We start from the raw sequence: 18,497 nt of genomic DNA, 5'->3' as shown, positions 1-18,497 counted from the left end.
CACACTCACGACACACCTAACGTTTGCTGGTAAAAATGCCGTGTGCCACCTCTTATCTGGAGAAGACGGTGAAGACGTCTGGTAGTGTCAGTCCTGCGGTCAATAGTGTTCAATTGATGGTAAGATGTCAAAGAAACGTACTGTTAGGGTATTGAGATGTCACAACCCAGTTCTTTTATTGTGTTCATCGTGGTCATCTCTTGTTTTGGTCGCAGGTAGATCAAGTCCTGTCCGAGTTCAGGCTGAAAAAAGAAGAACTGAAAGAGATCATGAAGAGGATGCAGAGAGAGATGGACAGAGGATTGCGTTTAGAAACGCACGAAGAAGCCAGCGTCAAAATGTTGCCCACTTATGTTTGCTCCACTCCAGAGGGATCAGGTAAACCGCCATCAAATCCTGCTTGATGCAATTGTTGTTGTTGGTTTGTCTTGAGTCAGTCCTCAAAATAACTCAAAAAAGTCATGGGCGGTGTGGAGGTCGCCCCCCAGTGGGTTCTTCAGACCACTAATCACCGACATGAGAGCCCAGTTCAGATTCACAATGAAGATTTATTTCCTTAATAATGTCTCTTTGTGTTCCTCTTTTTAACAATTGTGTGATTGTCTCTGTCGCACTCTCGCTCTCATTCCAACTCCCCTCCAGCTCCAACTCCCACTATACCATGTCTCTCCTCTTGGCTGCTGCTTATAACAGAGCGACAGGTATTTAGATAAACAGGTCCAGGTGGGCCATCTACGCACCTGTCGCTGATTTTGAGGCCAGTCCTGGCACACCCTGCTTTGCTGCAGGCCTACAGGCCAAGCCCCCTCCATATTCCTCCACCGCCAGACACAGGCCGGGAAGCCATCCGGCCGCGCCTACTACCCCACATCCCCGTGAGGGAGCGGGAGAGTAATTCGGCCACGGCCAATTGCGCCCCCGGTCTGTGGATCACTCTAAAAGTGTAAAGCTAGATACCAATGGGTGATCCGCGGGTTGGCATTTTTTATGCGGTGGAGCCACTGGAGGGGTTTGTGGTCCGGCCAAAGAATGAGTGAGCCGCCCAAAAGGTAGTATCGTAGGGCCACAACCGCCCACCAGATGGCGAGGCACTCTTTCTCCACTGTGCTATATCTAGCCTCTCTTTCTGATGAGCTTCTGTTGATGAAAAGGATGGGGCGGTCGACGCCCTCCACCCGCTGGAACAAAACAGCTCCCAGTCCTCTGCCTGACGCGTCAGCCTCCAGACAAACGGGAGATAAAAATCAGGCATGTGCAGGACCGGCTCCTTGCAGGGGGCCTTTTTTACCCTCTCATACGCCTGCTGGCACTGCTCCGTCCACTGGACCAGATCTGGAGCACCCTTCCGGGTGAGGTCAGTTAGTGGGCTGGTCAGGTCCGCAAACCAAGGGATAAACCTCCGGTAGTAGCCCGCCATCCCCCACTACTGCCTCACCTCTTTTTTGGTCTTGGGGTTTGAGCAGTCCGCAATTGCTGCTGTTTTGTCCACCTGCGGGCACACCTTCCCCCCTCCCATGTGGTACCCCAAATACTGTACTTCCCTCCGGCCAACTGCACACTTCGCCGGCTTGGCAGTGAGCCCCGTCTCCCTCAGGGACTCGAGCACTGCCCCCACCCGCTGAATGTGCTCTTTCCAGCCACTACTTTGGATGAAGACGTCATCCATGTAGGCTGCCGCGTATGTAGCGTGAGGGCGCAGCACCTGCTCAATGAGGCGCTGGAAGGTGGCGGGCGTACCAAACAAGCCAAACAGAAGTGTCACAAATTGGTATAAACCTTCCGGAGTGGAAAAGGCTGTTTTTTCGTTGGACTCTGTCGACAAAGGAATCTGGTCAAATACGGTGTCGTAAAAAAACGAGCAGTTCCCAGCCAATCCAGGAGCTCGTCGACCCGGGGCATTGGGTTCGCGTAAAAACATGATACCTCATTACCTTGCAATAATCCACACAGAACTGCACAAACCCATCCTTCTTCCCTACCAGAACGATGGGGCTGCACCACGCATTGTGGGATTCTTCTATTACCCCCAACTCCAGCACGGATTTCAATGCCTCCCAAACTACTTTGTATTTGTGTCCGGGGAGCCTGTAGCGGCGGTTTAGATGGTAACACCCAGGCTCGTCTCAATATGATGTTGGATGAGGTCCGTGCGGCCCGGCCAAGTGGAGAACAGAAAAGTGCTGCTGAAGCTTGGCAACATCTGCTTTCTGCGCTAACGTGAGCTGATTATCACAAAGGAGGGTGGGGGGTTGGACAGAGCGCAGGATCTGTGGCCCAAACTCCTCCTCCTCCTCGACCACCGTCACCATGGAGACAGGCTCCGCCTCCTCCAATGCTTTCAGGCGGTTTAGATGGTAAATTTGAGTGCCTCCACCCCGGTCCGAGCATCGGACCTCATAATCCACATCACCCACTTGCCGTGTGACCTCAAATGGTCCTTGCCACCTGGTGAGTAATTTCCAGCTGGACGTTGGAAGTAACACAAGCACTTCTTCTCCCGGTGAAAATTTTCTTAGCTAAGTCCTCCCGTTACACAAGCGCTGTTGACGTTCCTGGGCACAGAGCAAATTCTCGCGCGACAAGTGCCCCACCATGTGGAGTTTTGCTCGGAGGTCCATGATGTATTGAATTTCATTTTTGCTGGGGCTTGAACCCACCTCCCAGCTTTCTTTAATAATTTCCAAAACCCTGCACGGCCTACTGCCGTATAATAATTCAAAAGGTGCAAATCCTGCTGATGCCTGGGGTACCTCCCCCATTGCAAACAGTAGTGGCTCTAACCATTTATCCCAATTTGGTTTGTCCTTGTGCGTAAACTTACGGATCATGGTTTTCAACGTCGTATTTAGCCGCTCCACCAGCCCGTCCGTTTGCAGGTGGTATACGCTGGTGCGGATCCCTCTAATTCCCAATAATCTGTATAGTTTCTTTATCGTGCGTGACATAAAGGACGTGCCCTGGTCAGTCAGAATCTCTTTCGGGATTCCGACTCGGGAGATGATCTGAAACAGTGCTTGCGCCACAATTTTTGCAGAGATGGAGCGCAGCAGCAACTGCTTCGGGATACCGGGTTGCGTAATCCATCAGGACTAGCGTGAAACGATACCCCCGTGTGCTCGGGTGGAATAGTCCGATGAGGTCCATGCCAATTCTTTCGAAGGGGACCTCAATGAGTGGTAATGGGCGCAAGGGCACCATGGGGGTGGTCGCCGGATTGACCAGTTGGCAGTCTGGGCAGGCAGCACACCAGCGGCGCATGTCTGCCCGGATGCCGGCCAATAGAATCGAACCATTACCCGATTGAGTGTCTTATCATACCTCAAGTGACCAACCATGGGGTTGAAGTGCGCGGATTTTCCCGGTGGCGTTTCGGCACTAACAACTGGGTGATTTCCTCTCCTGTCTGAGTGTCACGGCTCACTTGGTATAATCTATCCCTAATGATTGTAAAATGAGGAAATACCTGCGCTGTTCCCGGGCACACCAGCTGACCGTCGATGGAAGCCACCTGGTCCCAGGCCGAGCGCAGAGTGCCATCCCGGGACCGCTCGAGGGGGAAATCCTCTGTAGGGTGCCAGCGGGGGGAACCGGTTCCCTCTCGGCAGTGTCGGATGCACCCGCGTCGCCACTGAGAACCCCTATACATTGTTTCACTAAATGGTTAAACCCTGGTCAATTTGTACCCAAAATTACGGGGTGCATAAGGTGCGTTCTTACAGCAACCTTGACACTGTACTTTTGCCCATCAAACCAAATTACCACTGGCACCACAGGGTACTCGTGCACATCCCCATGAACACATCTAATTTTCACCCGTGTTTCCTGCCTCAAAGCCGCGGGTCGAACCAGGTTCTGGTGGATCATGGACTGCTCGCAGCCTGAATCCACCATTGCCAGGTATGTACCCCCTTGTTACCTTACCGGTATATGTCTCACCCGGGCCTGGGGCGGTCACTGGAGGGCCGGCAACCCGGATCACCCACCTCCCGCAGAGGTCCCTGACGCGCGTGACCGGGCCGCCCATGTCTCCAGCATGCCTGCCCAGGCATTTGAGGGGCCGTCTGCGCAGGAAATGTCGTACAAGCAGCAGCCGGGACCCGCAGACAAAGAGCAGAGGGAGAGTCATATGAGTAGCGCCTTAAGACCTGCAATACGACCTCCTCCTATTACGCTCTCGGTCCGTGCGGTGTGGGTGCTAGTCGCGCCTCGCAGTGCACTGTCTGGTGGTCCTCGGGGAGGGTCACCGCCGCTGCCAGGTCTCGGGGCCAGTCATACCGGACCCAGTTTGCCATCCGCGCAGGGATTGCCTCCACGAATTGTAACACAACGATCCGCTCCCTCAGCGTCGCCACCTCTTGGAGCTGCTGACCCAGCATGAATTGGCGGTCCTCGCTCCCCAAGCGCATCATCCGTTACCGGCATCGGTGGTCCTCAGCGGTTCCCCCGGTCCGGTCCAGCACTGCCCTCCTCAGGTCCGGTAAGTGTACATGGGAGGCCGCCGGAAGGCTGAGCGCCGCACTCTGTGCCTCCCCCGTCAGCAGTGGCAAGAGTCTCACCCCCCACTCTTCCTTCGGCCACGCGCATGCCTCTCCCGTGGCCACAAAAATGTCTACAAATGCATGGATGTCCTCCTCCTCCCCAATGCGCTGTATGACGACGGTCGCTTCTGTTAGCTGTGCCGCTCCCCCTCAGTCCGCCAGGGCTTGTAGGATTTGGGCCTGCTGGGCCCTTTGCTGGCAGACGGCCTCCATCTGCTGGTGGTTGGCTGCTGTCACCTCCGCGAGCACGCTCGCAAGAGCCGTCAGGAGGTCGATGTCTTCCGCCTCATGTGGTCCGGCTTGGTTGGGCGCCAAATTGTGGAGGTTTCCCCTCAGTGGGTTCTTCAGACCACCAATCACCGACATGAGAGCCCAGTTCAGATTCACAATGAAGATTTATTTCCTAAATAATGTCTCTTTGTGTTACTTTTCAGCAATTGTCTGTTTGTGTCTGTCACACTCTCGCTATCACTCCAACTCCCCTCCAGCTCCAACTCCCACTCCACCACGTCTCTTCTCCTGGCTGCTGCTTATAATAGAGCGACAGGTGATTAGATAACCAGGCACAGGTGGGCACCTATCGCTGATTTCGAGGCCCGTCCCGGCACACCCCACTTCGCTGCAGGGCCGCAGCCCCCCCCCCCCCCCCACCTCCACAGGTGGATATACAGGAAACCTTTAGGAAAATTCCCAAATGAGCTAAAGCAGTGGTTTTCACCAAGTACCACCTCGAAAAAACTTGTCCCTCCAAGTACCTTAATGACCAACATTAAAATACAGTAGTGTAGTAGGCCTAACTATTTATTTAAACAAGGCAGTGGTTTTATTCAACAGTTGTATTTCATATTTTTGGCCACTGTAACAGTTTGAACACGAATATAGGGAAATAAGATGGAGCCCACGTGCCACTAGTGGTACAAGTACCACAGTTTGAGAATCACTGGGATAAAGAAAAACTGATTCGATTTTGTGCCAGATCTGGTTCATTATTACTATGTTACATTACCTTGAGGTTTCTGTGTGTGTGTGTGTGTGTGTGTGTGTATCCATCCATTCATCCATCCATTTCCTACCGCTTGTCTCTTTCGAGGTAGCGGGGGGTGCCGGAACCTATCTCAGCTCATTTTATTTTATTTACATACAGATAGCTGAAAACATTATGGCCACATTTTTATTGACCTTTCAGAAAAACTTTCAGGAAATGTCAGAAATAGACAAGTCATTACATTATGGGGCTGATCTGCATCACCGTCTGGATGAAGGACTTTTTTGTTTTTGGAAGATCAGGCCTTCTCTCCGAGTGCTTTTCTAGTCACTTAATGCACTGAGCTGCGGGTGAGGTTCATGGCTGGTGAGGCACTCAGTACATGTCCATGCGCTAAATTAGTCCAATTTTTCAAAAAGTTTGGCTCTACTACTACCTTACTACTTTTGAGGTTGTTTACTTCACTTTTTAATCCTTGCGACGTTAATAAAGGTTGCACATTAGGAGGATATCCTGAAAAAGTAAACAATTTACTTAAGGTAAAAATTTTGTTTTCAAATACCTCAGTCTTGGTTTTAGTACAATTAAGCACACACTAGAGCCCTATTTCTTTTTTTCTTGACTACAGCAGTAAAATAACCCACCGTATAGCCGAATACATTTTTAGTAATAGTCCAACCAAAGTCAACAAGAGGTTTAGAGTTTCTGTTTCCAAAGTGTCACTGAATTCATCACAGTAAGTATAAAAAAACAATTAAAGATTAAATGGTGCTTGACGGCTGTCTTTCGTAGTTTTTCAAAGAGCAAAGTTGTCTTAGACGTGTGTGGTTTTTATCAGTTGTAAACAAAGTTGTGAGCATGTTGATTAAGAAGGTGAGAAATACTCTTGAATTCAGGAAATAAGTCATAGCAAAATACAGAGATGGCATTTGTTCCCCCCACCGCCACCCCTGACCTTGCCGTTCGTCGCCGTCAAGGGTCTTCAAAAAAATGATGCTAATTTAATCAATTTCATTTGTCATCTAAAGGCATTTTATTATTGTTTTTTTTACATACAGCTATAATTATTATGTGCAAAAGGGGTTATCCATCCATCCATTTTCTATTTTGGTTATTTGGATTTACATTGCTTCTAATGGGAAGAGTTGTTTTGGTTTCCATACAATTCGGTTTTCAAATGACCCATTGGAACAGATTAATAGCGATGACACTAATTACTTCTTAGTCTCATTGACAGTAACATCCATCCATCCATCCATCTTCTTCCGCTTATCCGAGGTCGGGTCGCGGGGGCAACAGCCTAAGCAGGGAAACCCAGACTTCCCTCTCCCCAGCTCTTCCCGGGGGATCCCAAGGCGTTCCCAGGCCAGCCGGGAGACATAGTCTTCCCAACCTGTCCTGGGTCTTCCCCGTCGCCTCCTACCGTTCGGGTGGCATCCTGACCAGATGCCCGAACCACCTCATCTGGATCCTCTCCATGTGGAGGAGCAGCGGCTTTACTTTGAGTTCCTCCCGGATGGCAGAGCTTCTCACCCTATCTCTAAGGGAGAGCCCCCGCCACACGGTGGAGGAAACTCATTTCGGCCGCTTGTACCCATGATCTTATCCTTTCGGTCATGACCCAAAGCTCATGACCATAGGTGAGGATGGGAACGTAGATCGACCGGTAAATTGAGAGCTTTGCCTTCCGGCTCAGCTCCTTCTTCACCACAACGGATCGGTACAACGTCCGCATTACTGAAGACGCCGCACCGATCCGCCTGTCGATCTCACGATTCACTCTTCCCTCACTCGTGAACAAGACTCCTAGGTACTTGAACTCCTCCACTTGGGGCAGGGTCTCCACCATGGACTCGGACTTGGAGGTGCTGATTCTCATTCCGGTCGCTTCACACTCGGCTGCGAACAGTAGCATGTTTTATTATAAAACCGAGTACCATTTATGGTCTTACCAATATTTATTTGTATATTAATTCCATGTTCCTTTTCCTATCCAGGAAAATATGTTACTTTGTTGTAAAAGTATTCACAGTTTTTTCTTAGTCCGAAAGTCCAATTTAAAGATATTTACTGGTACTAGCACCTTAGTGCACCTTGCCCTTTGACATGTTTCTGCAGTTCATTGTCTGTGCATTGGCTCACGCACACTCATCTCATGCATGGTCTCTGCCCTGGATTTGATCAAGAATTGTGCAAATTCAATCGCTACTGTCCGTTTGTTGACATTTGTGTTCGGGACAGAGGTCGGCGACTTCTTGGCTCTGGACCTTGGAGGGACCAACTTCCGTGTGATGCTGGTCAAGGTGGGTGCAGACCAGGAGAGGAGCTGGAAGGTAGAAACCAACAACCAGATGTACTCCATACCTGAAGATGCCATGACTGGGACGGCTGAGATGGTGAGTTATAAATCTTTTAAAAAATGGTGTCATAGAGGTGCCTTATTATTGTGCAATACTAAGATATTTAAATAATAGCCTTAATGCCCTGACCATAGTCTGAAATCTCAAAAAGAGGACACATATACAGTGGGGCAAAAAAGTATTTAGTCAGCCACCGATTGTGCAAGTTCTCCCACTTAAAATGATGACAGAGGTCTGTAATTTTCATCATAGGTACACTTCAACTGTGAGAGACAGAATGTGAAAAAAAATCCAGGAATCCACATTGTAGGAATTTTAAAGAATTTATTTGTAAATTATGGTGGAAAATAAGTATTTGGTCAACCATTCAAAGCTCTCACTGATGGAAGGAGGTTTTGGCTCAAAATCTCACGATACATGGCCCCATTCATTCTTTCCTTAACACGGATCAATCGTCCTGTCCCCTTAGCAGAAAAACAGCCCCAAAGCATGATGTTTCCACCCCCATGCTTCACAGTATGTTAGGTAATCTTGGGATGCAACTCAGTATTCTTCTTCCTCCAAACACGACGAGTTGAGTTTATACCAAAATGGATACATGGATGATACAGCAGAGGATTGGGAGAATGTCATGTGGTCAGATGAAACCAAAATAGAACTTTTTGGTATAAACTCAACTCGTCGTCTTTTGGCGAATCAAATAAAAAACGCAATAAACTGGGACGAAAATTTGACCCGACAAATATAAACAAAACAAAACACTGGCGGAAAGCGATAATCGATACAATAAAAAAAAAACAGGCAAACTGGGTGTCTTGTCTGTCTCTCCGCTCCCTTTACAATAAATTGATTAACGTAGATTGATTAACGGGTGTTACCTTTTTGTGGTCACTTGTACGAAATATGAACTGAACTGTGCAATCTACCAATAAAAGTCTCAATCAATCAATCAATCAATCAATCCCTCGCTCTCACCTTCACAATATGTTTTGTTTTTAACCCCTTCTTAACCCTGGACGTACATTGAAAATACACGCAATCCAAACTCAAAATGCCGGACATTTGAGTCATTTAAGAAACTCCTCCCGGACAGCCCCGCAAAAGAGGAAATGTGAAGTGAATTATATTTATATAGCGCTTTTCTCTAGTGACTCAAAGTGCTTTACATAGTGAAACCCAATATCTAAGTTACATTTAAACTAGTGTGGGTGGCACTGGGAGCAGGTGGGTAAAGTGTCTTGCCCAAGGACACAACGGCAGTGACTAGGATGGCGGAAGCGGGAATCGAACCTGCAACCCTCAAAATGCTGGCACGGCCGCTCTACCAACCGAGCTATGCCGCCCCACATGTCCGAGGAAAAGAAAAAGTATGGTCAGTCTACCCTTAATAGCTAGCTGACAACTAGAGTGCTAATTGCTAACTGGCAGCTGATGCAATAATCACTAGCGGTCAACTAGAGGTAAAGTCACTAGTTGTCAACTACTCTGCTAATCGGTAACTAGCAACTACACCGCTAGCTGTCAACTAGCCTGCAAATCGCTAGCTGGCAAATCGACTGGCAACTAGAATGCTAATCACAACTGGCAACTGGTGCACTAATCGCTCACAGACAAATAGAGCTAAAATTGATAGTTAGCAACTAATGTGCTAATAATCACAAATTAGCAACTAGACCGCTAATGGCTAGTTGGCAACTAGCGTGCAAATCGTTCGCTGGCAAATAAAGCACTAATCACTTGCTGTCAACTAATGTGTTAATTGCTAACTGGCAATGAGTCTGTATATTGCTAACTGGCAACTAATCCGAAAATCGCCAAATAGCAACCAGAGCGCTAATTGTTGGCTGGAAACTGGTGCTGTCACGCCAAATTTCTTCCCCCCTACAAAAACCTTCCCCCCAGAAGACATTTGGCGTGACAGCCCCTCTAATGCTTGAAGGACCCCAATAAGGGTGGAAGGACTTTAAAACAGCCCACACAGCTGCCTGTTTTAAAAGCATTATAATTGGCTGATTGTCATTGGTGAAAAATAACGGTGAGGAAAAAATATTAGCATTCCAGCATGCTAACCTTTCAAGCTATTTTTGCTTCGCTAATTTTGCAGCTGTAACCCTTAACAGTGAGGAAAATGTTTTAGCATTCCAGCATGCTAACCTTTCAAGCTATTTTGGCTTTGCTAATTTTGCAGCTGTTACCCTTAAGAGTCATATAACTTGGTATTGCCACGCCCTCATTGGGGTCCTTCAGGCATTAGAGGGGCTGTCACGCCAAATTTCTTCCTGGGGGAAAGTTTTTGTGGGCGTTAAGAAATTTGGCGTGACAGTGCACTCTAGCTGACAACTAGAGCTGAAATTGATAGTTGTCAACTCGTGTAGTAATCGCTAGTTCGGAACTAGATTAATAATTGCTAGCCAGCAACTAGACCTTGACCACTAACTATTAGCTGGCAACTAGTGTGCAAACTGCTAGCTGGCAACTAGTCTGCCAATTGCTAGACAGCAACTGGAGAGCTAATCTCAACCTGGCAACTGGTGCACTAATCGCTAGCCGACAACTAGTGCTCAAATGACTAGTTGTCAAAAAGTGTGCTAATCGAATAAAAGACAAGCGCCATTTTTGTGGTGGAATGGTCCGAAACTTAACTGCAAACAAAGTGGTTTCAGTACAAAAGTTTTTTTTACCCAATATCAAAAAGTACAGGTTGGATTTAATTGCCGATATGCAGACAGACATCGTCCTCAAACGAAAAACATGCAAATCATCTGTCAAATGTTGGTCCACTGGCTTTTTTTATATGACTCCCTCATGTCTCAAGGTCTTTTTGTTTTGCCACTAATGGCACCAGCACAATCGTGGATCTCCTAGTCATAACAAGCATTCATCACATTTCTTAGACTGATTGGCCATCCATCCATCCATCCATCCATCCATCCATCCATCCATCCATCCATCCATCTTCTTCCGCTTATCCGAGGTTGGGTCGCGGGGGTAGCAGCCTAAGCAAGGAAGCCCAGACTTCCATCTCCCCAGCCACTTCGTCTAGCTCTTCCCGGGGGATCCCGAGGTGTTCCCAGGCCAGCCGGGAGACATAGTCTTTCCAACGTGTCCTGGGTCTTCCCCGTGGCCTTCTATCGGTTGGACGTGCCCTAAACACCTCCCTCGGGAGGTGTTTGGGTGGCATCCTGACCAGATGTTCGAACCACCTCATCTGGCTCCTCTCGATGTGAGGGAGCAGCGGCTTTACTTTGAGCTCCTCCCGGATGACAGAGTTTCTCACCCTATCTCTAAGGAAGAGCCCCGCCACACGGCGGAGGAAACTCATTTCGGCCGCTTGTACCCGTGATCTTATCCTTTCGGTCATGACTCAAAGGTCATGACCATAGGTGAGAATGGGAACGTAGATCGACCGGTAAATTGAGAGCTCTGCCTTCCGGCTCAGCTCCTTCTTCACCACAACGGATCGGTACAACGTCCGCATTACTGAAGAGGCCGCACCGATCCGCCTGTCGATCTCACGATCCACTCTTCCCCCACTCGTGAACAAGACTCCTAGGTACTTGAACTCCTCCACTTGGGGCAGGGTCTCCTCCCCAACCCGGAGATGGCACTCCACCCTTTTCCGGGCGAGAACCATGGACTCGGATTTGGAGGTGCTGATTCTCATTCCGGCCACTTCACACTCGGCTGCGAACCGATCCAGTGAGAGCTGAAGGTCCCGGCCAGATGAAGCCATTCCTTAGACTGGTTGGCGCCACCCCAAATTCAACTTTCCCTTACATTTTGCTTCCCAGTGATTCATAAATAGGCTTTTAGATAGACTTTCTTTTTCGTACTCAAACAGACAATAAATATGGTATGAAAGTCAGAAATTCCACTACACTAGCTAGGAAGTAGACTGTTAATTGGTAGCTAGAAACTAGACCTAGACCACTAACCGTTAGCTGGCAACCAGTGCATAAATTGCTAGCTGGCAACTAGTCCGCAAATCCCCAGCTTGTAACTAGAGAGCTGATCGCTAGCTGGCAAGTGCATTCATCGCTAGGCGACAACTAGAGATAAAATCACTAGTGGGGAACTAGTGTGCTAATCGCAAGCTAAAAACTTGATCGATAGCCAATAGTAGACAACTTGTCTGTAAATTGCTACCTGGCAACTAGAGTGCAAATCACTAGCTGACAACTGGAGCGCTAATCGCTAGCTGGGAACTCGAGTGCTAATAGGTAGCTATCTTAAATATTAAATATCTAAAATAATTTACATTTGCGGTAAAATGTTATGTATGAAAACGTCCAATCAACTAAAAATTTTACGACCCCCTGCAGTAATTCTGCAGAAGCCCTAGGTGTCACGGACCCCTGTTGATAGAGACAATGCCACAGATGTAGCAAGTGTTGAGTTTAGGCAAGCTGACAGCAGACTACAGTAAAAAGACACTTTCCAGGGTTGATTTTTATATTGGCCAGTGCAGTTATCGTTATATCAATCCAGCATCTTGATATGCCACACCTGTGAGATGGATGTATAATCACTACAAAGGAGAACAAAACAGATTTGTCGACAACATTTGATTAAAAAAGGCCTTGATGAACACAAAGTTTTGTATCGTTAGATTCAGCTATCCTACTCAGTGGCCTAGTGGTTAGAGCTGGGGTGTCAAACTCATTTTAGCTCAGGGGCCGCATGGAGGAAAATTAATTCCCAAGTGGTAAAATCATGGCATGATAACTTCAAAATAATCAATCAATCAATCAATCAATCAATGTTTACTTATATAGCCCTAAATTATTAGTGTCTCAAAGGGCTGCACAAACCACAACACAAACCACCACGACATCCTCGGTAGGCCATAAGGGCAAGGAAAACTCACACCCAGTGGGACGTCGGTGACAATGATGACTATGAGAACCTTGGAGAGGAGGAAAGCAATGGATGTCGAGCGGGTCTAACATGATACTGTGAAAGTTCAATCCATAATGGATCCAACACAGTCGCGAAAGTCCAGTCCAAAGCGGATCCAACACAGCAGCGAGAGTCCCGTTCACAGCGGAGCTAGCAGGAAAACATCCCAAGCGGAGGCAGATCAGCGGCGCAGAGATGTCCCCAGCCGATACACAGGCAAGCAGTACATGGCCACCGGATCGGACCGGACCCCCTCCACAAGGGAGAGTGGGACATAGGAGAAAAAGAAAATAAACGGCAGATCAACTGGTCTAAAAAGGGAGTCTATTTAAAGGCTAGATGAGTTTTAAGGTGAGACTTAAATGCTTCTACTGAGGTAGCATCTCGAACTGTTACCGGGAGGGCATTCCAGAGTACTGGAGCCCGAAATGAAAACGCTCTATAGCCCGCAGACTTTTTTTGGGCTTTGGGAATCACTAATAAGCCGGAGTCCTTTGAACGCAGATTTCTTGCCGGGACATATGGTACAATACAATCGGCAAGATAGGATGGAGCTAGACCGTGTAGTATTTTAGTAGTAAACCTTAAAGTCACATCTTAAGTGCACAGGAAGCCAGTGCAGGTGAGCCAGTATAGGCGTAATATGATCAAACTTTCTTCCATCCATTTTCTACCGCTTATTCCCTTGTGGGGTCGCGGGGGGCGCTGGCGCCTATCTCAGCTACAATCGGGTGGAAGGCGGGGTACACCCTGGACAAGTCGCCACCTCATCGCAGGGCCAACACAGATAGACAGACAACATTCACACTCACATTCACACACTAGGGCCAATTTAGTGTTGCCAATCAACCTATCCCCAGGTGCATGTCTTTGGAAGAGGGAGGAAGCCGGAGTACCCGGAGGGAACCCACGCATTCACGGGGAGGACATGCAAACTCCACACAGAAAGATCCCGAGCCTGGATTTGAACCCAGGACTGCAGGAGCTTCGTATTGTGAGGCAGACGAACTAACCCCTCTTCCACCGTGAAGCCCATCAAACTTTCTTGTTCTGTCAAAAGTCTAGCAGCCGCATTTTGTACCAACTGTAATCTTTTAATGCTCGACATGGGGAGACCCGAAAATAATACATTACAGTAATTGAGACGAGACGTAACAAACGCATGGATAATGATCTCAGCGTCTTTAGTGGACAGAATGGAGCGAATTTTAGCGATATTACGGAGATGAAAGAAGGCAGTTTTAGTAACGCTTTTAATGTGTTACTCAAAGGAGAGAGTTGGGTAAAAGATAATACCCAGACAACTCCAGGTTGTTTACTTTCTTTTACTTTGGCCAAAAATAGAACAAGCACATTGTGAAAACGTACAAATCACAAATCATCCTCTGGAAAAGACACTTAAAGTTTGTTAAAAAATTCTGAGGAAATTGGTGCAGTTTCAAAAACACAATGAGTTTAGGCGTGGTCTCAGTTTATCTACGAAGCCAGGATTAAACTTTAAATCGCAGTCTTTCTGGGATTGAACAAAAAACCCAACATGTAAACTCTTCGAGGTATCAAACGCCTTTTTTGTCATGTCCACGTATCAATCCAGAGTTAACTCAACAAACCGTGAGAATCGAAAGTAAAACTATTCAAAAGGGTTAAGTTGTGACGTCATCGTCTGCGACTTCCGGTAAAGGCAAGGCTTTTTTATCAGCACCAAAAGTTGCAAACTTTATCGTCGATGTTCTCTACTAAATCCTTTCAGCAAAAACATGGCGATATCGCGAAATGATCAAGTATGACACATAGAATGGACCTGCTATCCCCGTTTGAATAAGAAAATCACATTTCAGTAGGCCTTTAAAGTACCAATGATTGTCACACACACTAGGTGTGGTGAAATTTGTCTTATGCATTTGACCCATCCCGTTGTTCACCCCCTGGGAGGTGAGGGGAGCAGTGAGCAGCAGCGGTGCTGCGCCCGGTAATCATTTTTGGTGATTTAACCCCCAATTCCAACCCTTTATGCTGAGTGCCAAGCAGGGAACGAGTTAAAAAAATATATATAAATAAAGACCACCACAAACTGCAAGCGTATGTTACCAATAGTGTTTTAAGAGAACAGTTTTACAAATAAATGTATATGTATTGTCAAAATAGGGAAAAACAAATTACAGACTATAATGACTGGCGATCATGGCTGTCAATCACAGCTGTCTGGTGAAAGTGCGCATTCTTTTACTGTATGCCATTCACAAAAAGGATCTTCGAGAATGAAATTATTTACATACGGATGCCATGCTTGCTATTTTGCTGTTGAAGCAGGGAGTAAAATCATGCATTTTTTCAAACTGTCTTTTGCAGCATGAATGGCTTACATCAGGGTTTTTTTTTTTTGATTGATTGATACTTTTATTAGTAGATTGCACAGTACAGTACATATTCCGTACAATTGACCACTAAATGGTAACACCCGAATAAGTTTTTCAACTTGTTTAAGTCGGGGTCCACGTTAATCAATTCATGGTACAAATATATACTATCAGCATAATACAGTCATCACACAGGTTAATCATCATAGTATGTACATTGAATTATTTACATTATTTACAATCCGGGGGGTGGCATGAGGAGCTTTGGTTGATATCAGAACTTCAGTCATCAACAATTGCATCAACAGAGAAATGTGGACATTGAAACAGTGTAGGTCTTACTTAGTAGGATATGTACAGCCAGCAGAGAACATAGTGAGTTGACATAGCATAAGAACAAGTATATACATTAGAAGTACATTTGAGTTGTTTATAATCCGGGGAGTTGGGATGTGAATGGAGGAGGGTATTAGTAAAGTGTTGAAGTTGCCTGGAGGTGTTGTTTTAGAGCGGTTTTGAAGGAATATAGAGATGCACTTACTTTTTATACCTGTTGGGAGTGCATTCCACATTGATGTGGCATAGAAAGAGAATGAGTTAAGACCTTTGTTAGATCGAAATCTGGGTTTAACGTGGTTTGTGGTGCTCCCCCTGGTGTTGTGGTTATGGCGGTCATTTATGTTAAGGAAGTAATTTGACATGTACTTCAGTATCAAGGAGGTGTAGCGGATTTTATAGACTGGGCTCAGTGCAAGTTGTTTTACTCTGTCCTCCACCCTGAGCCAGCCCACTTTGGAGAAGTGGGTTGGATTGAGGTGTGATCTGGGGTGGAGGTCTAAAAGTAACCGGATTAGCTTATTCTGGGATGTTTGGAGTCGAGATTTGAGGGTTTTGGAGGTGCTGGGGTACCAGGAGGTGCAAGTGTAATCAAAGAAGGGTTGAATGAGAGTACCCGCTAGAATCCTCAAGGTGCTTTTGTTGACCAAAGAGGAGATTCTGTAGAGGAATCTCGTTCTTTGGTTGACCTTTTTGATCACCTTGGTTGCCATTTTATCACAGGAAAGATTAGCCTCTAGAATGGAACCTAGGTAGGTGATCTCATCCTTCCTGGTGATAACAATGTCACCCACTTTTATAGTGAAGTCACTGACCTTCTTAAGTTTGATATGGGACCCAAATAGGATGGATTCCGTTTTACCTAAGTGTCAAACTCCTTTGAACTCAATGGCCCGCATGGAGGAAAATCTGTGCACACTCGGGCTGGACTATTAAAATCATGGTTTTGATTGATTGATTGATACTTTTATAAGTAGATTGCACAGTTCAGTACATAGTCCATACAATAGACCAATAAATGGTAACACCCGAATAATTTTTTCAACTTGTTTAAGTTGGGGTCCACGTTAATCAATTTATAGTATGGTGTGAACGACTTTCCCTGTCGCCGCTCGGGTTCCACTGACCCCCCCGGAAGGACATCCCTTTAGCTGGTTTGACTCATTTATTTTTCAATAAAAGATTTATTTTTCCCCGTCGTTGCTCCCACTGCTCACACTCCGTGTCTCGCTCCTCATCTCTCGCGTCTTGCTGTCTGCTTCTCTCCAGCCACTGGTTCCACCACTCCACCTCCTTCAGAGGTGGGTAGAGTAGCCAGAAATTGTACTCAAGTAAGAGTACTGTTACTTTAGAGATTTATTCCTCAAGTAAATGTAGGGAGTAGTCACCCAAATATTTACTTGAGTAAAAGTAAAAAGTATGTTGTGAAAAAACTACTCAAGTACTGAGTAACTGATGAGTAACCTGTTTGTTTAATGATTACGGCAACAAATAATGTACAAAAACATAAACATAGCAATGAGCAAATTCATAGCCAGGAATATCTCTTAAGCAACTAAAACAATAATATATATTAAATAATAATACATGAAAATAAAAAAAATTAAGGCAAATTGAGCCACAATAACTTAACAGCACCATAGGCTCAGTAGGCATTCATCGATTGATTGATTGATTGATTGATTGAAACTTGTATTAGTAGATTGCACAGTACAGTACATATTCCGTACAATTGACCACTAAATGGTAACACCAAAATAATAAGTTTGTCAACGTTAATCAATTACTTAATAAATGACCAAGTCGAGGTGATCTACCTCATATATACATATACACACACACATATATATATATATATATATATATATATATATAAATATATATATATATATATATATATATATATATATATATATATATATATATATATATATATATACGCATATATATATATATATATATACATATATACATACATACATTTATATATACAGTATATCATTTATATTTATTTTCCCGTTTTTGTTGACATGTTAAAGGTGTTTTAATGAATATACATGCATGTTTAATGCATAGATTCCCATCTTTCATGAAGACAAGAATATAAGTTGGTGTATTACCTGATTCTGATGACTTGCATTGATTGGAATCAGACAGTAGTGCTGATAATGTCCACATTTTCAAATGGAGGAGAAAAAAAGTTCCTCCTTTCTGTCTAATACCACGTGAAAGTCGTTGGTGTTTGGCATCTTATTTGTCCAGCTTCCATATTCGTTTTTATACACTTTACAATAAATACATTGGCGGCAAACTCCGTAGCTTGCTAGCTTGTATGCTCTGGCTTTCGGAGACTCTTATTTTGTTAGCGCAGGCGCGGTGGAGCGGCACTTTTATTGTGAAGACAGGAACTGTGCGATCAGTCTTTAGGCTTTTGACGGGAAGTACGGTTGAAATAAAAAGTGTCTTTTTTCCTTTACACTTTTGATTGATTGATTGAAACTTTTATTAGTAGATTGCACAGTACAGTACATATTCCGTACAATTGACCACTAAATGGTAACACCCCAATAAGTTTTTCAAAAGTAGCGAGTAGTGAGCCGATTGTAGATAAATGGAGCGGAGTAAAAGTAGCGTTTCTTTTCTATAAATATACTCATGTAAAAGTAAAAGTATGTTGCATAAAAACTACTCTTAGAAGTACAATTTATCCCCAAAATTACTCAAGTAGATGTAACGGAGTAAATGTAGCGTTTTACTACCCACCTCTGACCTCCTTCTCCCCTTTTATATAGTCGGAGGAGATGAATTAATTGTGTGCCGGTGTGTGTGTCACGCACCTGACTTAGATTGTAGTGGCGTCGCTCCCAGCAAGCCCCGCCTCTCTGCTCCGCCACATCCTCCGCCTCCTTGCCGCTATCTTGGGCAGGGCTGCAGCGTTGGCCCGTTGGCTCCGCCTCTCCACACATGGCATTAAAACAACAAAATAAAGTAAACTTCAGATTGTTTTCTTTGTCTTACTTTA

General features: G+C 45.7%; 1 protein-coding gene across 1 annotated transcript in view; it reads left to right on the top strand.

Annotated features, from left to right (window-relative positions):
* The window catches only part of gck (glucokinase (hexokinase 4)), a 51,038-nt gene that overhangs the window by 9,296 nt on the left and 23,245 nt on the right, over positions 1-18,497 (top strand). The window contains exons 2-3 of the mRNA XM_061919500.1: positions 216-378; positions 7,765-7,919. Coding sequence (XP_061775484.1) covers positions 216-378; positions 7,765-7,919 — 318 coding nt within the window. The remainder of the gene's footprint in view (positions 1-215; positions 379-7,764; positions 7,920-18,497) is intronic.

Source organism: Nerophis ophidion, linkage group LG01 (assembly GCF_033978795.1).
Source record: "Nerophis ophidion isolate RoL-2023_Sa linkage group LG01, RoL_Noph_v1.0, whole genome shotgun sequence".
NCBI classification, from domain to species: domain Eukaryota; kingdom Metazoa; phylum Chordata; class Actinopteri; order Syngnathiformes; family Syngnathidae; genus Nerophis; species Nerophis ophidion.
The sequence above is the reverse complement of the archived record's forward strand: the minus strand, read 5'-3'. Positions and strand labels throughout refer to the sequence as shown.